General features: G+C 36.6%; 2 protein-coding genes and 1 pseudogene across 2 annotated transcripts in view; all 3 read right to left on the reverse strand.

Moving 5' to 3' along the window:
• LOC116523059 (olfactory receptor 14C36-like) overlaps nucleotides 1-702 on the reverse strand; it is a 927-nt gene extending 225 nt beyond the window's left edge. Inside the window, exon 1 of the mRNA XM_032238231.1 lies at nucleotides 1-702. This exon is cut by the window's left edge and continues 225 nt beyond it. Within this exon, the coding sequence (XP_032094122.1) occupies nucleotides 1-690 (690 nt within the window). The 5' untranslated portion in view covers nucleotides 691-702.
• Nucleotides 703-7,236: 6,534 nt separating this feature from the next.
• LOC116522761 lies at nucleotides 7,237-8,163 on the reverse strand (annotated as a pseudogene).
• Nucleotides 8,164-17,278: 9,115 nt separating this feature from the next.
• On the reverse strand, nucleotides 17,279-18,193 carry LOC116522669 (olfactory receptor 14C36-like). Its single transcript, XM_032237683.1, has one exon. It carries the CDS (start codon nucleotides 18,191-18,193, stop codon nucleotides 17,279-17,281), a length of 915 nt encoding a protein of 304 aa, XP_032093574.1.
• Nucleotides 18,194-23,203: the final 5,010 nt, after the last annotated feature.

Genomic DNA, 23,203 nt, shown 5'->3' on the forward strand with positions numbered 1-23,203 from the left:
TCCTTGATCAGAAGGGATTCTTAACACTGCCTTAAAGATCACTGTGTAAGATCCAATAATAAAACTAAAACAACCTAGTGCACCAATGATACTGGCCATAACAATTCCAACCTCAAGTAGATTTAAACCAGAGCAGGATAATTTTAGCAATTTTGGACTTTCACAGAAGAATTGATTGACTACATTAGAACAAAAAAGGATGGAAAAGGTGCCAATGGTATGCAACATTCCATACAGAAGTCCAACAATCCACACTAAAATTATTATTTCAGTGCAGGCTTTCCAATTCATCACTGTCTCATAGTGCAATGGATGGCAAATGGCGACATACCGATCATATGCCATGGCAGTCAGAAGGAAGAAATCAGAAGCTCCAAAGGAAAGAAAGAGAAAAACTTGAGCAACACATCCAAAGTAAGAAATGTGTCTGATATCCATGAGAGAATTGATCATGGATTTGGGGACAATGACTGAAACAATGCCCAGGTCTTGCAAAGCCAAATTCATGAGAAAGAAGTACATGGGGCTGTGCAGTTGAGTGTCAAAAGCTACTGCAGAGATAATGAGAAGATTTGCTGTTACAGTTGCAAGATATAACACAAAGAACAAGAAGAAATGCAAAAGCTGCAGATGCCATTTTTTTGAGAATTCCAGGAGCAAAAAGTAAGATACTGTGGTTTGATTCTCCATATGTCATTTAGGACAAACCTGCAGGGCATAACTGCAAGAAAGCAGAAGAGAGAGATGAAGTTAGATACATTTTAGTTAATTGACAATTTGATATGTAGTGGGAACAGAAAACAAAAAGAATCATAAAGCGTGGATGAAATGAACAGAGAATTAGACAATAGACTATATATTCCTCCTTCCATTTCCTTCACCTCCTGTCCTGATCAAAAAGGTAACCTAGGATTAGAAAAACCCTATTCAAATCTATTTTTAACAGTGAAAGAATATAGGAAATATTTGTTATGATCACAATCCCTTAAATGAAAGTTCAGTTTTAAAAAAGCAGTCTCTCTTTCAATACACATCTATATTCCCTCTACGAGGCTTTCAATACAAAATGATGCAACCCAGTCAAAATATCATAAACAACCTATTATGGCTCTGAAATACACAACCTATTATGGCTCTGAAATCCTACACATAAAATTTTTTTTAAATGTGAACCTATGTTTTCAATGTTTAAAAATAAATAATAAAAAAGAAATTTAGAAATATTACCATTCATTTCTTTTCACGATATCCATGGAAATTGTGAAATGACTTTTTGGATGAAAATCTTCCTATTAGTAAATGGTTTACCTATTCAATTTCATTTCAAAATCATTTACATATGTGAAGATGTGATACAATTTTTTTGCAAATTATAGAGTAAAAGGTAACATTAATACAAATATAAATATCTCTCCGGATTGGAGTCAGATTCATAAAATCTTAGAATTATGTATAAGGTTCCTATTTTTAATAATGTTAAAAATTGTCTTTCCTAAATAGCTTATTAGAACACTACCTTATGCAATTATTTAATTCAATTATCTTAATTATGGAAGAGTTATAAAGCTAACCTTGTTATTACACACAAAAGATATTGAAATACTGTAAGTACCAATTTGCTCCTTTTCTGTTCAACTTTCAATTCATGTGATTTATTTGAGACTATAGATTATTTATTCTATGCTTTAAAAGAGTGTTAAGTATCTTACCATTAAGTCAATGCTATCCCACTAATTTTCATGTAGTGGAACATCTACAGTATCTATAGAGATTTCTATTCCAAATGTTTATTAATAACTGTTTTGTTTCCCTCAAGAGACTTGTATGCAAAACTGACTTCTGCATGCTTCTTGACATAATTAGCAAACAAAAATAAAACTGATTTCTCTGAGCTTATTAATGTAATTGTTAATTAAGAACGCAATAGATTCCCCCCAAAGGATCCAGGACTCGTTATTATATTGCATAATTATATCTGAGCTTTGTAATAGAATTTGAGCTACAGTCATATCAGCAAAACAAATTATGAGATGAAAAACATGAATGAGGTGAGAAGAGTTCCCTGAACTATGTTGCATCACTTCTGATTCTCTTTCACCTCCAGCTTTCCTCTAAAAACCTTTTCTTGCTCTTATTATACAAATGATTCTGAAACACAACATGCCTTAATATGATGCATAGTTGAAAAGCTATGCAGAAACAATATCAAAAATGATCTTTACACTGAAGAAATGAGAAAAGCATAAAAATGTCTCAAGTTAATTCTCTTCTGTATAAAAGGGAGGGAAAAGAAAACACAATCAATTTTCGTGACCATAAAGGTATAATTCCAGGTAATTGACACCTCCTCAAATTCAGAATAAGATACTCTCTTACAGCGTGAGTAACAATATGGCATAATTGTAAGGCAGAGTTATGGCAATGCACGTGAACATTTTGTATTGAGGAATTTACTGACATATTTTGATTTTCCAAATTAAAAAGGTCTAAATGTTTACAGTCCATTCTGAGCTAACCTGCTTGTTTTCCCCTCTTACTTACTGAACAAGGGGGTGGGGAAACTTTACAAAACTCCAAACTTCTTGTTTTCTATATAAGTCTCATATTTTCAGTTTCCATCCCAGAGCCCTGAATATCTCAAGAGGGAGTGGCCATTGAAAGACTTTGGAAAGACTCATTTGACTATGCTACAAAAAAATATGAATACAATGTTTATGAATTAGAAAACAATATCTATACAAGTTAGATAAATTTTGAAGGAGTTTATTGATTTAAGCACAGCAGAATAATAACTATAACTGTAAATTTTAATGTGGACAAGAAATATCAAGGCAAGAAAACAAGAAGGAAACATGAAATACAGGAATATAAATATAGAAAATAATGTCATATTACTTTAGCTGAAAGCCCCTCACCCCAAAAAACTGATATTATCTAGAAGATTCCAGTATGCATAGGGCACCTTCCCAAAATATTATTATATTAAATATGTTGGATAGATGGTGTCATAAGTAACATAAGCCTTTAGTATACCATATTAGCAACTAGGATGAAACAGCTCTAAGAAAATTTTAATAAAATATCCTTCTGAAGTACATCTATTTATACACATTTTTGAGCTGTCAGAAAATAGAGCATATCTTATTTCTTCCAAATGACATTATATTGCATGTTACTGTCAGCTTATATTAAGGTCTATTATAATTATGAAACTGATTTTTCATATTGTTATGCTTATAAAAGTGTTGTAATAGGTGAAAAACAATCAAGTGAGATGATTTCTCTGGCACATATTTCATCATTTGTGATAACAATAAATTGTTGTATCTTCTAATTGGAAATCTTGGGAGTAGATGTTGTCCATTGGTGCAATGTGTGTGTATTTGTGTTATTTTATGAGATAGATAAATGGGAATGTTTTTCTCAGGCGCCCTAGTATTTATTTAGCAAAATAAAAATACATAATAAGCTCTAAATCTAATAAACAATAGATTCCTAAACATATATTTAATCAAATATATAATTAAACAGAAGGGAAAAAAACAGAGGTGGGTTTCAGCTGGCCTGGTCCTCTACATACGTACCGGTTGAAAGAATTTTGCATCCGTTCCCGTACTGGGGCTTCTGGAGGCCCAGAACTGGAACTGTCCCTCCCCTAGCCTGCTCCCCTGCTCACTCCCCCCGCCTGCCCAGTCACCAATTGCTCTCTCTCTCTCACACTCTCTGCTTGTCAGCATGATGCTTGACCTGCCCACCCACTTCTTTTGCTGGAGCAGAGGACTTGGTTTTGGAAGTGGGTGGACGGGGCAAGCTACTGCTAGGGATTGCCTTTCCTCCCTTTCTAATGCATGGATTTCTCTGCACCCTATTAGAAACCATGTGGCTGTTGAAGAGAGGGAAGTGTGCACGGGCTTCTTCCAACAGCCGAGGAAGGACAGGAGCAGAGGATTTGGCTGTTGGAAGAAGCCTGCACAGTATACGCTTCCTTCTCTTTGACAGCTGCATAGTTTCCAAAGGGATGTGGAGAAATCCATGTGTTAGAGAGGGAGAAAAGGCTGAGCTTCTTCAAGGGATGGCAAAGAGAAGGAAGCACACATGGACTTCATCCAACAGCCAAGGAAGGAACAGGAGCAGAGGACTCTCCTTCTGCCGCAGGGGAAAAAAAGAGCAGCTCCACTCTCGTGCTCTTCCCGTTGATGTTACTCAGCCTTAAATATTAGGATTGTGGAGGAAACATTTTCAGGCTGAGAAGCAGTATCCCTCTCCATTCTTTGGTTGTCCTGAAGGGGGGGCTGTGCCTTTGCAGAAGCAGAGCAACCGCATGTGCAGCAGCCCTGGGAGATGTCCACTTGCATGAAGGAAAGCATTTTCAGGCCAAGAAGCAGCAGCAGAGAGAGTGTACGCACAGATTTCCTGAGCTGCGGAAAGCAGCTGACAGTGATGCTCTCAGGGTGAAGACATTGTGAGTGAAGAAGCCTTGGCCTTCTCAGGAGCTGCCAAGCTCACCACCCCTCTGACACCACCTGAGCCTCCTCTTACCACAGACGCGAGGATCGTGGAGAAAAGAGATTTTAGGTGGCAGTTCCTTCCTGCAACATGTTTCATCACTTGGAATACTCTTTCACTTCTACCTTTTAAGACAGGGGTGTCAAACCTCTTTAAGGAAGGCTATCAAATAAAAGTCATCACATGATATATCATGACTTTGCTAAATGGGAATGGGCATGGCTACCTCATGATGTATTCAGCCCGTGGGACACAAGTTTGACCCCTCTGTTTTAAGAAATCCCACCCTCTATTCTGCCAACCACAATGAGGGGAACAGCTGAAAACTGGGTTAATTAAACTGATATCATTAAATTGAGTGGAATTTTAAAACATTCTTGAGAATAAAAAGGAAACAGGATGAAAAGAACTTCAAGAAATCCAAAGAAACATAATTGATGTCCAGTAGAATAAGGTGCACAATAAAACCATAGAAACCAGAGTCATCTGTGGTGAGAGTGTAAACAAGTTGATAGTTCATTGTTATTATCCAAACCATCCATCTTTTTAGGGTGCATTTCATTGCCTGCATAGAGTGCAAATAAAAATCTAAAACAAGGTTCACAGAATGACTTATAAACCCAAAGAGAACTATAAAATACCTAGAGTACAACAATACAGTAAATTGATATGATAAATAAATCAATATGAAAACTCACAGAAAAGGAAGCAAAGAAATTAAGATTTAGAAAGAGACTTTATATAAACTCTCTTTCTAAATCTAACACATATTTTAGAAAATCAATGTACATATAAATTGTTTTCTGGGTTAATAACGGTTGCTTTCTGCAATGAATTGTTCCCTGCAACAAGGTAAGCATAGAATTTCTTCTGGGATAATGGTCACTAGGACTTCCCCAGTAGAATGCATTAAAATCCATATGGCAAAGCACAAAAAAAATAGTTTCAGTCTTTATATTTCACCATTTTTTTACTCAAGTAAAAAAAAGTAAAACATAAAGTAAATCTTAAATATTCTAAGGAACATACAAAGTAAGAAACAAGAATAAACAGATTCCTAGAGGCAGATTGCAGGATGGCTGACTTTCTCTGTATGTATTTTTTTCTGCAGTTTTCACTGTGACAAATGGAAAAGGAAGAAAAGCTGAACATTGTGAAGTACTATATATATATATATATATATATATATATATATATATATATATATATATATATATATATAATATATATATATATATATATATATATATATATATATATATATATATATATATATATATATATATATGAATGAGCTTGGCTAATGTAGGAGGCAAAATTGTCTGAACCAGTGGAAAAAGTGAGGTCAAAAGGGGAATTAGTCAGGAATCCCAATCCAATCCTGTTGGACCTTATCAAGTCTCACCCAGGTGCCAACCATCAGATGGTTGAGGACATTCTTTTGTAGAGGCTTAGTCAATAAAACAGCTGAATGAGCTCTTAATGTCTTGGTCTGGTTATTGGTCCTGACAGCTAAGCAGGTAGAAAGAAAAACAGCAGTATCTATAGTTAAGAATGATCACATTGACAACATCAGTATAGCATTATTATGATGCCAGAACCACTCCTGTTACATGTACACTAAAATCTCCCATTTATACATGAAAGGGATAATTTCACACACTTTCTTTTTATTGAATGGGTAAATTTGATTTTCTGCAACTCTTTATAGCATGGATAGAATTCATGATTTCTGAAGGACATTTCAGTAAGATATCATTTTAATGTAGATATGTATATCTTCCTTTGTGTATTAGAACAGAGAATATGTCTTATCTTTTATACATTGTATGCAATTGTAAGAGTTCTGAAATCTTATTTTTATCATTATTATTTTTATCTTCATTAGAAACATGTATCATCCTAATTTAATTTCTTGAATTTTCATTTCTCTTAACTACTAATAGGTTTTGTGATACAGTATCACTTCATACAACCTTTTTACCCTATCAGGTGTTTGGTTTTGCCGAAGCTTTTTTAAGGGAAATAAGAAATAGTCTAAGCTAAAGATACTGAAAATCTGTTTGATACAGAAGTTAAGGCATTGGGGAACTACAAAGCAGGACTATAATTCTGACATTGGAATGTAGCCAGCTGGATGTCTTTGAGCCAGTCCACCAACTCAGTCCTTAAAGGAAGCAATAGCAAAACCCTTCCAAAAAACACAGAACAGAAAATAGAATTGTTCAGGCAGTCAATTGTTGCAAAATATCAAACTTTTGGAATAAATGATTAATTAAGGAGGAAAATGCAATCAAGGCCAATGTACTTTTAGAAAAACCAAAGCTTTAACTAGCCATATTACAGTCCAGCATTACAGGGAAGGTATTTTATACAAGAAAGGAAAAAGAAAACCAACCCACATCATTTAAGGCTGCTCTGGATTTAAGATACTTCCCTATTTCACATTATACCCTAAGCTTCACTTCATTGAACATCAGGAATTATCAACCTGTGGAATGCCAGTGCTGGCAGACATCCATATTTATCATCTGTAGAGTGCATTGAAAGTAATTTAGAATGCAGGACATTTACTAAGCAACCTATAGAGTTCCATGGTTCTTCTTTTTTGTGATTTTGGATTTGCCTTCATATCAACAATCACTTTCTATCTTAATTCTGTATTCATAGAAATAAAAAACCAGAAATTCAGAACTGTGAACAAAATATAAATCATATTAAAATAATTTGTCAGAATCTCCAGAGTTTAGAAAGAGCATGTTTGATATTTTTATTTCGCATGCTATAGATGATTGGATTGAGCAAGGGTGGAAGGAGGGAATATAGAGCAGTCAACACAAAATCTAAGTAAGATTGTGTGTTAGTGGGAGGCCTCCCATAGGCAAAACATGCACTTAATAATAACATAGACACAACTGTAAGGTGGGGGATACATGTGGATAAGGCTTTTTGTCTACCTTGATCAGAAGGGATTTTTAACACTGCCTTGAAGATCACTGCATAAGATACAATAATAAAAGTAAAACAGCCTAGCCAAGCAATGATACTGGCCATAACAATTCCAACCTCAAGTAGATTTAAACCAGAGCAGGATAATTTTAGCAATTGTGGACTTTCACAGAAGAATTGATTGACTACATTAGAACAAAAAAGGATGGAAAAGGTGCCAATGGTATGCAACATTCCATACAGAAGTCCAGCAATCCACACTACAATTATTATTTCAGTGCAGGCTTTCCAATTCATCACTGTCTCATAGTGCAATGGATGGCAAATGGCAACCTACCGATCATATGCCATGGCAGTCAGAAGGGAGAAATCAGAAGCTTCAAAAGAAAGAAAGAGAAAGACTTGAGCAACACATCCAAAGTAAGAGATGTGTCTGATATCCATGAGAGAATTGATCATGGATTTGGGGACAATGACTGAAACAATGCCCAGGTCTTGCAAAGCCAAATTCATGAGAAAGAAGTACATGGGGCTGTGCAGTTGAGGGTCAAAAGCTACTGCAGAGATAATGAGAAGATTTGCTGTTACAGTTGCAAGATATTACACAAAGAACAAGAAGAAATGCAAAAGCTGCAGATGCCATTTTTTTGAGAATTCCAGAAGCAAAAAGTGAGATACTGTGGTTTGATTCTCCATATGTCATTTAGGACAAACCTGCAGGGCATAACTGCAAGAAAGCAGAAGAGAGAGATGAAGTTAGATACATTTTAGTTAAGTGACAATTTGATATGTGGTGGGAACAGAAAACAAAAAGAATCATAAAGCATGGATGAAATGAACAGAGAATTAGACTATAGACTATATATTCCTCCTTCCATTTCCTTCACCTCCTGTCCTGATCAAAAAGGTAACCTAGGATTAGAAAAACCCTATTCAAATCTATTTTTAACAGTGAAAGAATATAGGAAATATTTGTTATGATCACAATCCCTTAAATGAAAGTTCAGTTTTAAAAAAGCAGTCTCTCTTTCAATACACATCTATATTCCCTCTACGAGACTTTCAATACAAAATGATGCAACCCAGTCAAAATATCATAAACAACCTATTATGGCTCTGAAATACACAACCTATTATGGCTCTGAAATCCTATACATAAATATTTTTAAAAATGTGAACCTATGTTTTCAATGTTTAAAAAGAAATAATAAAAAAGACATTTAGAAATATTACCATTCATTTCTTTTCTCCATATCCATGGAAATTGTGAAATGACTTTTTGGATGACCATTTTCCTATTAGTAAATGGTTTACCTATTCAATTTCATTTCAAAATCATTTACATATGTGAAGATGTGATACAACTTTTTTGCAAATTATAGAGTAAATGGTAACATTAATACAAATATAAATATCTCTCCGGATTGGAGTCCGATTCATAAAAACTTAGAACTATGTATAAGGTTCCTATTTTTAATAATGTTAAAAATTGTCTTTCCTAAATAGCTTATCAGAACACTACCTTATGCAATTATTTGATTCAATTATCTTAATTATGGAAGAGTTATAAAGCTAACCTTGTTATTACACACAAAAGATATTGAAATACTGTAAATACCAATTTGCTCCTTTTCTGTTCAACTTTCAATTCATGTGATTTATTTGAGACTATAGATTATTTGTTCTATGCTTTAAAAGAGTGTTAAATATCTTACAATTAAGTCAATGCTATCCCACTAATTTTCATGTAGTGGAACATCTACAGTATCTATAGAGATTTCTATTCCAGTTATTTATTAATAACTGTTTTGTTTCCCTCAAGAGACTTGTATGCAAAACTGACTTCTGCATGCTTCTTGACATAGTTAGCAAACAAAAATAAAACTGATTTCTCTGAGCTTATTAATGTAATTGTTAATTAAGAACGCAAAAGATTCCCCTCAAATGCTCCAGGACTCGTTATTATATTGCATAATTATATCTGAGCTTTGTAATAGAATTTGAGCTACAGTCATATCAGCAAAACAAATTATGAGATGAAAAACATGAATGAGGTGAGAAGAGTTCCCTGAACTATGTTGCATCACTTCTGATTCTCTTTCACCTCCAGCTTTCCTCTAAAAACCTTTTCTTGCTCTTATTATACAAATGCTTCTGAAACACAACATGCCTTAATATGATGCATAGTTGAAAAGCTATGCAGAAACAATATCAAAAATGATCTTTACACTGAAGAAATGAGAAAAGCATAAAAATGTCTCAAGTTAATTCTCTTCTATATAAAAAGGAGGGAAAAGAAAACACAATCAATCTTTCATGACCATAAAGGTATAATTCCAGGTAATTGACACCTTCTCAAATTCAGAATAAGATACTCTCTTACAGCATGAGTAATAATATGGTATAATTGTAAGGCAGAGTTCTGGCAATGCATATGAACATTTTGTATTGAGGAATTTAATGACATATTTCGATTTTCCAAATTAAAAAGGCCTAAATGTTTACCCTCCATTCTGAACTAACCTGCTTGTTTTTCCCTCTTACTTGCTGAACAAGGGGGTGGGGAAACTTTACAAAACTCCAAACTTCTTGTTTTCTATATGTCTCATATTTTTAGTTTCCATCCCAGAGCCCTGAATATCTCAAGAGGGAGTGGCCATTGAAAGACTTTGGAAAGACTCATTTGACTATGCTACAAAAAAATATGAATACAATGTTTATGTATTAGAAAACAATATCTATACAAGTTAGATAAATTTTGAAAGAGTTTATTGATTTAAGCACAGCAGAAAGTAACTATAACTGTAAATTTTAATGTGTACAAGAAATATCAAGGCAAGAAAACAAGAAGGAAACATGAAATACAGGAATATAAATATAGAAAATAATGTCATATTACTTTAGCTGAAAGCCCCTCACCCCAAGAAACTGATATTATCTAGAAGATTCCAGTATGCATAGGGCACCTTCCCAAAATATTATTATATTAAGACTCAAAGTATTTCTCCCATCTTTATTTATATATATAAATTCTTATGTCCATTGGATAGGGGGTGTCATAACTAACACAAAACCTGGATAAGCCTTTAGTATACCATATTACCAACTCGGATGAAACAGCTCTAAGCCAATTTTAATAAAATATCCTTCTGAATTACATCTATTTATATACATTTCTTGAGCTATTAGAAAATAGAGCATATCTTATTTCTTCCAACTGACATTATATTGCATGTTACTGTTAGCTTATATGAAGGTCTATTATAATTATGAAACTGACTTACTGATTTTTCATATTGTTATGCTTATAAAAGTGTTGTAATAGGTAAAAAACAATTAAGTGAGATGATTTCTCTGGCACATATTTCATCATTTGTGATAACAATAAATTGCTGTATCTTCTACTTGGAAATCTTGGGAGTAGATGCTGCCCATTGGTGCAATGTGTGTGTATTTGTGTTGTTTTATGAGATAGATAAATGGGAATGTTTTTCTCAGGCGCCCTAGTATTTATTTAGCAAAATAAAAATACATAATAAGCTCTAAATCTAATAAACAATAGATTATTCCTAAACATATATTCAATGAAATATATAATTAAACAGAAGGGAAAAAACCAGAGGTGGGTTTCAGACGGCCCGGTCCTGTACGTGCATACCAGTTGAAATAATTTTGCATCCGTTCCCGTACTGGGGCTTCTGGAGGCCCAGAACTGGAACTGTCCGTCCCCTAGCCTGCTCCCCTGCTCGCTCCCCCCGCCTGCCCAGTCACCAATTGCTCTCTCTCACACACACTCTCTGCTTGTCAGCATGATGCTTGACCTGCCCACCCACTTCTTTTGCTGGAGCAGAGGTCTCGGCTTTTGGAAGTGGGTGGACGGGGCAAGCTACTGCTAGGGATTGCCTTTCCTCCCTTTTTAATGCATGGATTTCTCTGCACCCTATTAGAAACCATGTGGCTGTCAAAGAAAGGGAAGTGTGCGTGGGCTTCTTCCAAGAGCCGAGGAAGGACAGGAGCAGAGGATTTGGCTGTTGGAAGAAGCCTGCACAGTATACGCTTCCTTCTCTTTGACAGCTGCATAGTTTCCAATGGGATATGGAGAAATCCATGTGTTAGAGAGGGAGAAAAGGCTGAGCTTCTTCAAGGGATGGCAAAGAGAAGGAAGCACAAATGGACTTCATCCAACAGCCAAGGAAGTAACAGGAGCAGAGGGCTCTCCTTCTGCCCCAGGGGAAAAAAAAGAGCAGCTCCACTCTCATGCTCTTCCCATTGATGTTGCTCAGCCTTAAACATTAGGATTGTGGAGGAAACATTTTCAGGCTGAGAAACAGTATCCCTCTCCATTCTTTGTTTGTCCTGAAGGGGGGGCTCTGCCTTTGCAGAAGCAGAGCAACCGCATGTGCAGCAGCCCTGGGAGATGTCCACTTGCATGAAGGAAAGCATTTTCAGGCCAAGAAGCAGCAGCAGAGAGAGTGTACGCACAGACCTCCTGAGCTGCGGGAAGCAGCTGACAGTGATGCTCTCAGGGTGAAGACATTGTGAGTGGAGAAGCCTTGGCCTTCTCAGGAGCTGCAAAACACTCACCACCTCTCTGACACCACCTGAGCCTCCTCTCACCACAGACGTAAGGTTCGTGGAGAAAAGAGCTTTTAAGTAACAGTGCCTTCCACAGACACTATCTTTGGAATAGGGGAAGGGATCCTCCACCTGAAAATGCTTTCCTCCACGATCCTTACCTTTCAGGTGGCAGATCTCACCAGGAGAAAAGAGAAAGATGTCTGTGGTGGGAGAAGGCTTGGCGGGTATCAGAAGCCACTTGGTGGCTTCTAAGGGAGCCAAGGCTTCTCCACTCACAATATCTATGCCTTGAGAGCATCTCAGCAGCTGCTTCCCGCAGTTCAGGAGGTCTATGTGTGCACTCTCTCTTGGCATAAAAACACTTTCCTTCATGCAAGTGGACATCCTGGGGCTGCTGCACATGTGGCCACCCTGCTTCTGCAAAGGCAAAGCCCCTCACCCTAGCAGGGCAATCCAAAGAATGAAGAGGGGTGCTGCAGAAAAGGCTGTCTTCCATCCGGGCCTGCATGTCTCCCGTGCCGGCTCTGCAGGGCACTGGGGAAAGGAGACTGGTCTATGGTGCTGCTTCTCAACACCAAAGAAGCAGAGTGAGAGGTGCAGAAGCTGCCAGCAGGTGGGTGGATGGCAGCCTCTCATGAAGGGAGCAGGCAGGCAGTATCTTCCCTTCAGCCTGGGTCAAGCCCAGCCACACAACCACAGAGCTTGTGGCACTTTCCCTTCGGCTTGGGTGGGAGCACTTTATCTTGGCATTACATTTGTATTCACACGGCCAGATGGAGCAGGATATGGCACGGGCAGGGAGGCAACAGACACCCTGGGACTGCCCTGCCCACCTTGCCTGTTGACTCTATGCACTGTACTTGGAAAGGGCCGCTGCCACCACTCTCGAAGCCCCTCCTCCCTGGTTGGCTACAGAGATCTGCCTGCCCTCTCAGAGTACTGCCAGAGAACTGCAGTTCACTTTCTTTCTTCTCCCACCAAGAAATGAAAGCGATCAGCACCACATCAGAATTGCGGCCAACTGATCTTCCAAAAGATGAAGCAGTGGCACCCGACTCTGCAGTGGCATGGCCAGGCTTGGTCTTGGCCCACTCCCAGTGTGAGGGCCTGCCGCCCATCTGCCCACTGGCAGCTTCCATGCCTCTCACTCAGCTTCTTTGCCAGAGGCAAGCAGTGCCACAGCCTTTCCTCTTAAGACTCCTCTTAACCTTGCACAGTAAAGATTGCTAATTGCTCGCACTCATTAAGGGTTTTTTGTTTTTTGTGCAAGATGTTTCTCTGCAAAGAACAGCTGAGAGAGAGAAGCAGTGGAGTTATCATATTCAAGTAAGATGTTTGGGAAAATTGGGGGGTGGTTGGAGGGCAGGTGCTATCCCTTTTCCTCTCACCCCCACCCCATTCTGGAGACCACCCATGGCTGGGAGACGCATCCGCTCCTCGGCCGCAGCTTGGCTGTGAGCAATTACAAATCTTTACCATGCAAGGTTTTCCCTGTGCTTGGCTGGGCAATGGTGAGGTAGAGCAAGGCTTCGAGCACAGTCACTGCACCAAGAGGAGCACTTGCCTCCGTTGTCTCTGAAGGCAGAGATCAAGTGCATGGAGGCAGGGAGTAGTGGTTGCTGCTGCCGCGGGTGTGCATAGAAGATGCTGAGTGGTACCCCAGCGGTACCCCCCAGGGTGGGGATGGTGTGCATGTCCACCTTGTAGGTTGCCCAGCAAGTTGGCTCCAAAGGATGCTGGGCGGTACCGCCTGAATGGCCATTATCTTCCTCCCTGGGCTCCATCTTCCAGACAGAGAAAGCCCATGGCCAAGCCCGTTGGCCACAGCCGCCATTCAGGAGCAGGCTGCTTGGTTAACCCCCTGCACGTCTGGGTGGTACCTCCTCCCTCTTTTGTCAAAAATTTTATTACTTTTTCAGTCGGCCAATGTTGGTGGGGAGGGAGTGTCATATGACAGTGTGCATGAGTGATATCAAGTTGGCCATGCCCACTGAGTCACATGCCCCACCTCCACCTAGACACACCCACTGTACCAGTTGTTAAAAATTGAAATCTACCACTGGAAAAAACTTTATTTGCCGCATAACACTTGGCATTCATTAGATGGTATTTACACATGTTAAACACACTGGATTTTTTTTTTTTTAAAAAAAAGGAATTTAGACATTGACAGAATAAATCCTCTTTTTCAACAGTCAGAGGGAAAAGTCTTATGTCAATTTGAGAAAGCAGTCTCCCATTAAGTACAAACCTCTATTCCCTCCAGGAGAGTTTGGCCACAAAATGAGATGCAGTTGATTGCATCTATGAACTCTGACATCTCAGTACTTTATTTATTTTATTTATTTAGTTTGTCACTCATGTACAACATAACAAGAATAAGAATAAGCATGAATAAGAACACAATAAATGTGAAGATTAGGATAGGGACGTTAGCACACTGGTGCATCTATGCATGGCCCTACTTCTTTCAATATTGTGGAACAAGATTTTCAACAATAACAATTTGATGTTTAAAATTGAAAAGACATTAAGAAATATTCTAGATAGCCATTTTTGTTATTGATACACAGATAATTTGAAATGACTTAGCTGATGCTAATTTTCCTACTATTGATCTAATTTCCTGTAGTAAAACAGCTATCTGAAGCTTAAGTTTGAAGTTTAACCTTCAATCTCTTTTGAAGGTTTATTATCTTTTTTTTCCTCATTAGTCCAGTAGAACAAAAGAAAATTGATTTTGTTTCCTTCCTGCAACATGTTTCATCACTTGGAATTGTGTTTCACTTCTACCTTTTAAGACAGGGTGTCAAACCTCTTTAAGGAAGGCTATCAAATAAAAGTCATCACATGATGTATCATGACTTTGCTAAACAGGAATGGGCAGGGCTACCACGTGATGCATTCAGCCCGTCGGATGCAACTTTGACACCTCTGTTTTAAGAAATCCTACCATCTATTCCTCCAACCACAGTGAGGGGAGCAGCTGAAAACTGGGTTAATTTAGCTGAGATCATTAAATTGAGTGGAAAATTAAAACATTCTGGAGAATAAAAAGGAAGCAAGATGAAAAGAACTTCAAGAAATCCATAGAAACCTAATTGATGTCCAATAGAATAAGGTGCACAACAAAACCATAGAAACCAGAGGCATCTGTGGTGAGAGTGCAAACAAGTTGATAGAGCATTGTAATTATCCAAGGAATCCATCTTTTTAGGGTGCATTTCATTGCCTGCATAGACTGCAAATAAAAATCTAAAACAAGGTTCATAGAATGACGGATAAACCCAAATTGAACTATAAAATACATAGAGTACAACAATACAGTAAATTGATATGATAAATAAATCAATATGAAAACTCACAGAAAAGGAAGCAAAGAAAATAAGATTTAGAGAGTTTATATAAATTCTCTTTCTATATAAATCTGACACATATTTTAGAAAATCAATGTACATATAGATTGTTTTCTGGGTTAATAACTGCTGCTCTCTGCAATGAATTGTTCCCTGCAATAAGGTAAGGATAGAATTTCTTCTGCGATAATGGTCACTAGCACTTCCCCAGTAGAATGCTTTAAAGTTCATATGGCAAAGCACAAAGAAATAGTTTTCAGTCTTTTCATATTTCACTATTTCTTTACTCAAGTTAAAAAAAAAAGAAAGTAAAGCATAAAGTAAATCTTAAAATTTTTAAGGAACATACAAAGTAAGATATAAGAATAAACAAATCCCTAGTGGCAGATTGTAGGATGGCTGACTTTCTGTGTATGCATTTTTTCTGCAGTTTTCACTGGGACAAATGGAAAAGGAAGAAAAGCTGAACATCCCAGAGGCAGGGAAGGGAATACATTGGGAAGTACAACACACATATATATATTCCCTGCTAATGTAAGAGGCAAAATTTGCTGAGCCAGGGGAAGAAGGGAGGTCAAAAGGGGAATTAATCAGGAATCCCAATCCAATCCTGTTGGACCTTATCAAGTCTCATCCAGGTGCCAACCATCAGATGGTTGAGGACATTCTTTTGTAGAGGCTTAGTCAATAAAACAGCTGAATGAGCTCTTAATGTCTGGGTCTGGTTATTGGTCATGACAGCTAAGCAGGTAGAAAGAAAAACAGCAGTGTCTATATGTAAGAGTGATCACATTGGCAACATCAGTATAGCACTATTAGGATGCAAGAACCACTCCTGTTACATGTACACTAAAATCTCCCATTTATACATGAAAGGGATAATGTTTCAAAGCACTGCAACTTTCTTTTTATTGGATGCATAGATTTGGTTTTCTGCAACTCTCTGTAGGATGGATAGAATTCATTATTTCTCAAGGACATTTCAGTAAGGTATCATTCTTAATACAAATCTGTACATCTTCCTTTTTCTGTGTATTAGAGCAGAGAACATGTTTTATATTGTATGAAATTGTAAGAGTTTTGAAATCTTTATCATTATTATTTTTATCTTCATTAGAAACATGTATCATACTAATTTAATTTCTTGAATTTTCATTTCTCTTGACTACTAATAGGTTGTGTGATACAGTATCACTTCATACAACCTTTTCACCCTATCAGGTGTTTGGTTTTGCTGAAGCTTTTCTAAGGGAAATAAGAAATAGTCTAAGCTAAAGATACTGAAAATCTGTTTGATACAGAAGTTAAGACATTGGGGAACTACAAAGCAGGACTGCAATTCTGACATTGGAGTGTAGCCAGCTGGATGTCTTTGAGCCAGTCCCCCAACTCAGTCCTTAAAGGAAGCCATAGCAAATCCCTTCCAAAAAATGTTGCACAGAAAAGAGAATTATTCAGTTAGACAATTGGTGCAAAATATCAAACTTAGGGAATAAATGATTAATTAAGGAGGGAAATGCAATTGATGCCTATGTACTTTTAAAAAAGCCAAAGCTTTGACTAGCCATATTATGGTCCAGTATTAGAGGGAAGGTATTTTATACAGGAAAGGAAAAAGAAAACTAACCCACATCATTTAAGACTGCTCTAGATTTAAGATACCTCCCTCTTTCACATTATACCCTAAGCCTCACTTCACTAAACATCAGGAATTATCAACCTGTGGAATGCCAGTGCTGGCAAACATCCATATTTATCATCTGTAGAGTGCATTGAAAGTAATTTAGAATGCAGGACATTTACTAAGCAACATATCAGATATTCATAGAAATAAAAAACCAGAAAATTGAGAACTGTGAAAAAAATATAAATCATATTAAAATAATTTCTCAGAATCTCCACAGTTTAGAAAGAGCATGTTTGATATTTTTATTTCGCATGCTATAGATGATTGGATTGAGCAAGGGTGGAAGGAGGGAATATAGAGCAGTCAACCCAAAATCTAAGTAAGATTGTGTGTTAGTGGGAGGCCTCCCATAGGCAAAACATCCACTTAATAATAACATAGATACAACTGTAAGGTGGGGAATACATGTGGATAAGGCTTTTTGTCTTCCTTGATCAGAAGGGATTCTTAACACTGCCTTGAAGATCACTGCATAAGATACAATAATAAAAGTAAAACAGCCTAGTGAAGAAATGATACTGGCCATAACAATTCCAACCTCAAGTAGATTTAAACCAGAGCAGGATAGTTTTAGCAATTGTGGACTTTCACAGAAGAATTGATTGACTACATTAGAACAAAAAAGGATGGAAAACGTGCCAATGGTATGCAACATTCCATACAGAAGTCCAGCAATCCACACTACAATTATTATTTCAGTGCAGGCTTTCCAATTCATTACAGTCTCATAGTGCAATGGATGGCAAATGGCAACATACCGATCATATGCCATGGCAGTCAGAAGGGACAAATCAGAAGCTTCAAAGGAAAGAAAGAGAAAGACTTGAGCAACACATCCAAAGTAAGAGATGTGTCTGATATCCATAAGAGAATTGATCATGGATTTGGGGACAATGACTGAAACAATGCCCAGGTCTTGTAAAGCCAAATTCATGAGAAAGAAATACATGGGGCTGTGCAGTTGATGGTCAAAAGCTACTGCAGAGATAATGAGAAGATTTGCTGTTACAGTTGCCAGGTATAACACAAAGAACAAGAAGAAATGCAAAAGCTGTAGATGCCAATTTTTTGAGAATTCCAGGAGCAAAAAGTGAGATACTGTGGTTTGATTCTCCATATGTCATTTAGGAGAAACCTGCAGGGCATAACTGCAAGAAAGCAGAAGAGAGAGATGAAGTTAGATACATTTTAGTTAAGTGACAATTTGATATATTGTGGAAACAGAAAATAAAAAGAATCATAAAGCATGGATGAAATGAACAGAGAATTAGATTATAGACAATACATACATACATACATACATACATACATACATACATACATACATACATACATACATACATACATACATACATTCCTCCTTCCAGTTCCATCACCTCCTGTCCTGATCAAAAAGGTAACCTAGGATTAGAAAAACCCTATTCAAATCAATTTTCAACAGTGAAGGAGTATAGGAAATATTTGTTATGTCACAATCCCATAAATGAAAGTTCAGTTTTAAAAAAGCAGTCTCTCTTTCAATACATATCTATATTCCCTCTATGAGACTTTCAACACAAAATGATGCAACCCAGTCAAAATATCATAAACAACCTATTATGGCTCTGAAATCCTATATATCAGTATTTAAAAAAATGTGAACCTATGTTTTCAATGTTTAAAAAGAAACAATAAAAAAGACATTTAGAAATATTACCATCCATTTCTTTTCTCCATATCCATGGAAATTGTGAAATGACTTTTTGGATGACAATTTTCCTATTAGTAAATGGTTTACCTATTCAATTTCATTTCAAAATCATTTACACATATGAAGATGTGATGTATTTTTTTTTCTTTTCCAAATTATAGAGTAAAAGGTAACGTTAATACAAATATATATATTTCTCCAGATTGGAGTCTGATTCATAATAATGTTAAAAATTATCTTTCCTAAATAGCTTTTATATCACAACACTACCTTATGCAATTATTTGATTCAATTATCTTAATTATGGAAGAGTTATAAAGCTAACCTTGTTATTACACACAAAAATATTAAAATACTGTTAATACCAATTTGCTCCTTTTCTGTTAAACTTTCAATTCATGTGATTATTTTTTGAGACTATATGTATTCTATGCTTTAAAAGAGTGTTAAATATCTTACCATTATGTCAATGCTATCCCACAAATTTTCATGTAGTGGAACATCTACAGTATCTACAAAGAATTCTATTCCAAATGTTTATTAAGAACTGTTTTGTTTCCCTCAAGAGACTTCTATGCAAAACTGACGTCTGCATGCTTTGTAACATAGATAGCAAACAAAAATAAAACTGATTTCTCTGAGCTTATTAATGTAATTGTTAATTAAGAACGCAATGGATTCCCTCCAAATGCTCCAGGACTAGTTAATATTGCATAATAATATCTGAGCTTGTTAACAGAATTGGGGCTACAGTCATACAAGCAAAACAAATTGTGAGAGGAAAAACATGAATCAGGTGAGAAAAGTTCCCTGAACTATGTTTTGTCACTTCTGATTCTCTTTCACCTCCAGCTTTCCTCTATTCTGCATTGGTAAACATGTATGTGTGTGTGGGGAGCTTGAACTAGGTAAGCGCACATCATTAATGCAAGGGTAAAAAATTTAACTCTTTCTTCAAATCAAAAAGGGCAAAAGCAGAAAATAGGTATTTGGAAATCCATAGAAATATAGTGGAATGCCAATGGTTAAACACAAAAACCAGTGACATTTATGTGAGTATCCAAAAAAGCAAGATAATTATTGCACTGTTGAATTCTAATCCATATTTCTTTGTAGAGTGCATTTGACTGCCTGATCAGACTGCAAATACATACCAAAAATAGGTCTCAAAGAATGTGATGCAATATAAGCCTACAGATTCTTATAAAATAACTATGATAGATTACATAATCTATAATAAATACACAGAATTTGGTAAAAAGGTCACTGAACAAGATACACAGCAAATAAGATTTAGGAAGCGAGTGTATGTATGTATGTATGTATGTATGTATGTATATGTGTGTGTGTGTGTGTGTGTGTTTGTGTGTGTGTGTAGATAGATGGATAGATAGATATAGATAGATATAGATAGATTTTACAACCCCCAGTATGCCCAAATATGGGAGGAAGATGACTACTTCCATTCTCTGTCCTTCGGCTCGTCACAAGAGACCATCCAGACAGAACCCAATATTTTTTTACTGTTGCCTTTTTGTTACATTTGTTATATTTGTGCTGACAAATAAATAAAGGGAGACTAGTATAGATCTATTTCAACCTATTTAGCTCTCATCAGCTAGCCATACCCTTACTGGGAATCGAGCCTGTGCTGTATTGCCTCTAAGGCAGATGTGTTAACCATTGAGCCACAGAGCTCGACTCCTTATCAGCCAGCCAGGGTGAAAGGTATCTATTTAGATTTTACAACCCCCTGTATGCCCAAATATGGGAGGAAGATCACTACTTCCATTCTCTGTCCTTCGGCTCGTCACAAGAGACCATCCAGACAGAACCCAATATTTTTTTACTGTTGCCTTTTTGTTACATTTGTTATATTTGTGCTGATAAATAAATAAAGGGAGACTAGTATAGATCTATTTCAGCACAAATATAACAAATGTAACAAAAAGGCAACAGTAAAAAAATATTGGGTTATGTCAGGATGGTCTCAAATTTCAGCATTTTTTATATATCAGGATATTAAATATTCAGAAGTATTCACAGTAAGAATATATCTAGGGACAGATTGGTTGAATGACCCCTTTATGCATCTGGCAATTCAATAGTTTTGGCTGGGTTGAAAGACTGAAAGACATAACTGGAAAAATAAGGGACAAATGTACATCCCATTGAAAGATCACAGCGTTTTGTAGAATGTACAAAATTCTAATACTTGTCAAAGTTAGTAGAAAGAAAAGCTACACTTATTATTTGGCAAGGATGACCACAAGAATGGTTACATTGAAAAAAACAGTTGATCAATATTTTGATGCCGGACGTCCGGTGGTGCGGTGTTGATATGACAAGGTCTCTTCTGAGACGCTCCAGCCCTTGAGATTGTGTTACACTGCCTGGATATATATATATATGTGTATGTGTATGTGTATGTGTATGTGTATGTGTATGTGTATGTGTATGTGTATGTGTATGTGTATGTGTATGTGTATGTGTATGTGTATGTGTATGTGTATATATATATATATGTTTTCTGAGGTTTTCGCGGGTGTTAGTATGTAGGTCTCTAGTTGTTCGGGTTTTCTCCCACGTAGAATTGGAGATGTCTTGGCGACGTTTCGACGAAGTCACATTCGTCATCTTCAGGCTGCTGCTGACTACTTCAGGTTCTCACCAAACCTGAAGTAGTCAGCAGCAGCCTGAAGATGACGAATGTGACTTCGTTGAAACGTCGCCAAGACATCTCCAATTCTACGCGGGAGAAAACCCGAACAACTAGAGACCTATATATATATATATATATATATATATATATATATATATATATATATATATATATACATACATACATACATACATACATACATACATACATACATCATATACATATACATATACATATACATATACATATACATATACATATACATATACATATACATATACATATACATATACATATACATATACATATACATATACATATACATATACATATACATATACATATACATATACATATACATATACATATACATATACATATACATATACATATACATATACATATACATATACATATATATATATATATATATATATATATATATATGAAGTAAGTGCATCCTTAATTTTAGGTAGAAATATTTTTGTGAGTAAATTGTTGAGAATTGATAATTGCACATTTTATTTCTTTCCCCTGTGTACAACTTCCACAGGAAAGCCAATTCAAATTCCATTACGCAAAATATCAAGAAAAAAATTCAGCATTTTTTTTATATTTCAGAATATGAAATTTTCAGAAACATTCACAGTAAGAATATATCTAGGACAGATTGGTAGAATGACTGCTTTATGCATCTGGCAATTCAGTAATTTTGGCTGGGTTTAAAGAAACAAAAACATAGCTGGAAAATTAAGGGACAAATGTATATCTCATTGGAAGATCACAGTATGTTATAGAATGTACAACATTCTAATACTCGTCTAGTAGAAAGTTAGTAGAAAGAAAAGCTACACTTATTATTTGGCAACGATGACCATAAGAATGGTTACATTGAAAAAAACAGTTAATCAATATTTTAATGCCGGACTTCCGGTGGCGCCTGCTGCTCTGACGAGTTCTACTCTGAGACCCTCTAGCCCTGAGATCGTGTTACACTGCCTGGACAGCGTAAATCAATTGTCTGACAGTTTGATAACTTTTTCCTTGGGAGAAGAGGAAAGGGTAGAGCTGCCGTGTGTGAGTAGAGCTCCCTTAACCCCCCCAGGAGTTAATTCTGGGGTGTGGAAGGTGTGAGCCGCCCTGTAGCTTGACACGCTCCGCTCTCAGGATGCATCTGCTCTCTGCAGATCAAAGAGACATGTCCACCCCTGCAATCAATATTTGATTTACTTCTGAGTAAGAAGCAGGCAGAGCAAATACTGGAGATTTCACAATCGCAGGTATTTCCAAACTTTACCTCCATTCTACAAAAACTCCTTCTGTTAAAACTAACAAGATAGAAGTGAAAAGGGAACCTTAATTTTGAAGGTGTGGTTGAATCTAAACTTAATAAGCTATTACAGAACTTAAGATCACTCGAAACAGCATTGCTTTACTAATAAATTACTTAATAATTGGAATAAGTGGTTTGTTTGGACTTAACAATTTGGTGGAAGGTAAGCTTAATTGAATAGTTGAAATGGCCTCAAAACATGTTAGAACAATGACTACTTTAAAGAGCACTGGCAGCTCTCCAGCCCCAGCAAATTGATTACAGTCATTACTACATCCCCCTGCTTCTGAGGCTTTAACTCTTGATGCATTGCAAGGAGCCTTAAAAGACACTTTAAAAGAACAGGCTGCTGTTTTAGAACTTAAGATAGAGGAAAAGGTTACATCTGCCTTTAAGGAGATTTCGGAGGAAATATCGGGGATCAAGGAGCTAATACAGATTC

This window comes from Thamnophis elegans, chromosome Z (genome assembly GCF_009769535.1).
Source record: "Thamnophis elegans isolate rThaEle1 chromosome Z, rThaEle1.pri, whole genome shotgun sequence".
NCBI classification, from domain to species: Eukaryota; Metazoa; Chordata; class Lepidosauria; order Squamata; family Colubridae; genus Thamnophis; species Thamnophis elegans.

Excerpts from the sequence above, each read along its gene's own strand:
- LOC116522669 (XM_032237683.1), bottom strand. The coding sequence starts at position 18,193 with ATGGAGAATCAAACCACAGTATCTCACTTTTTGCTCCTGGAATTCTCA.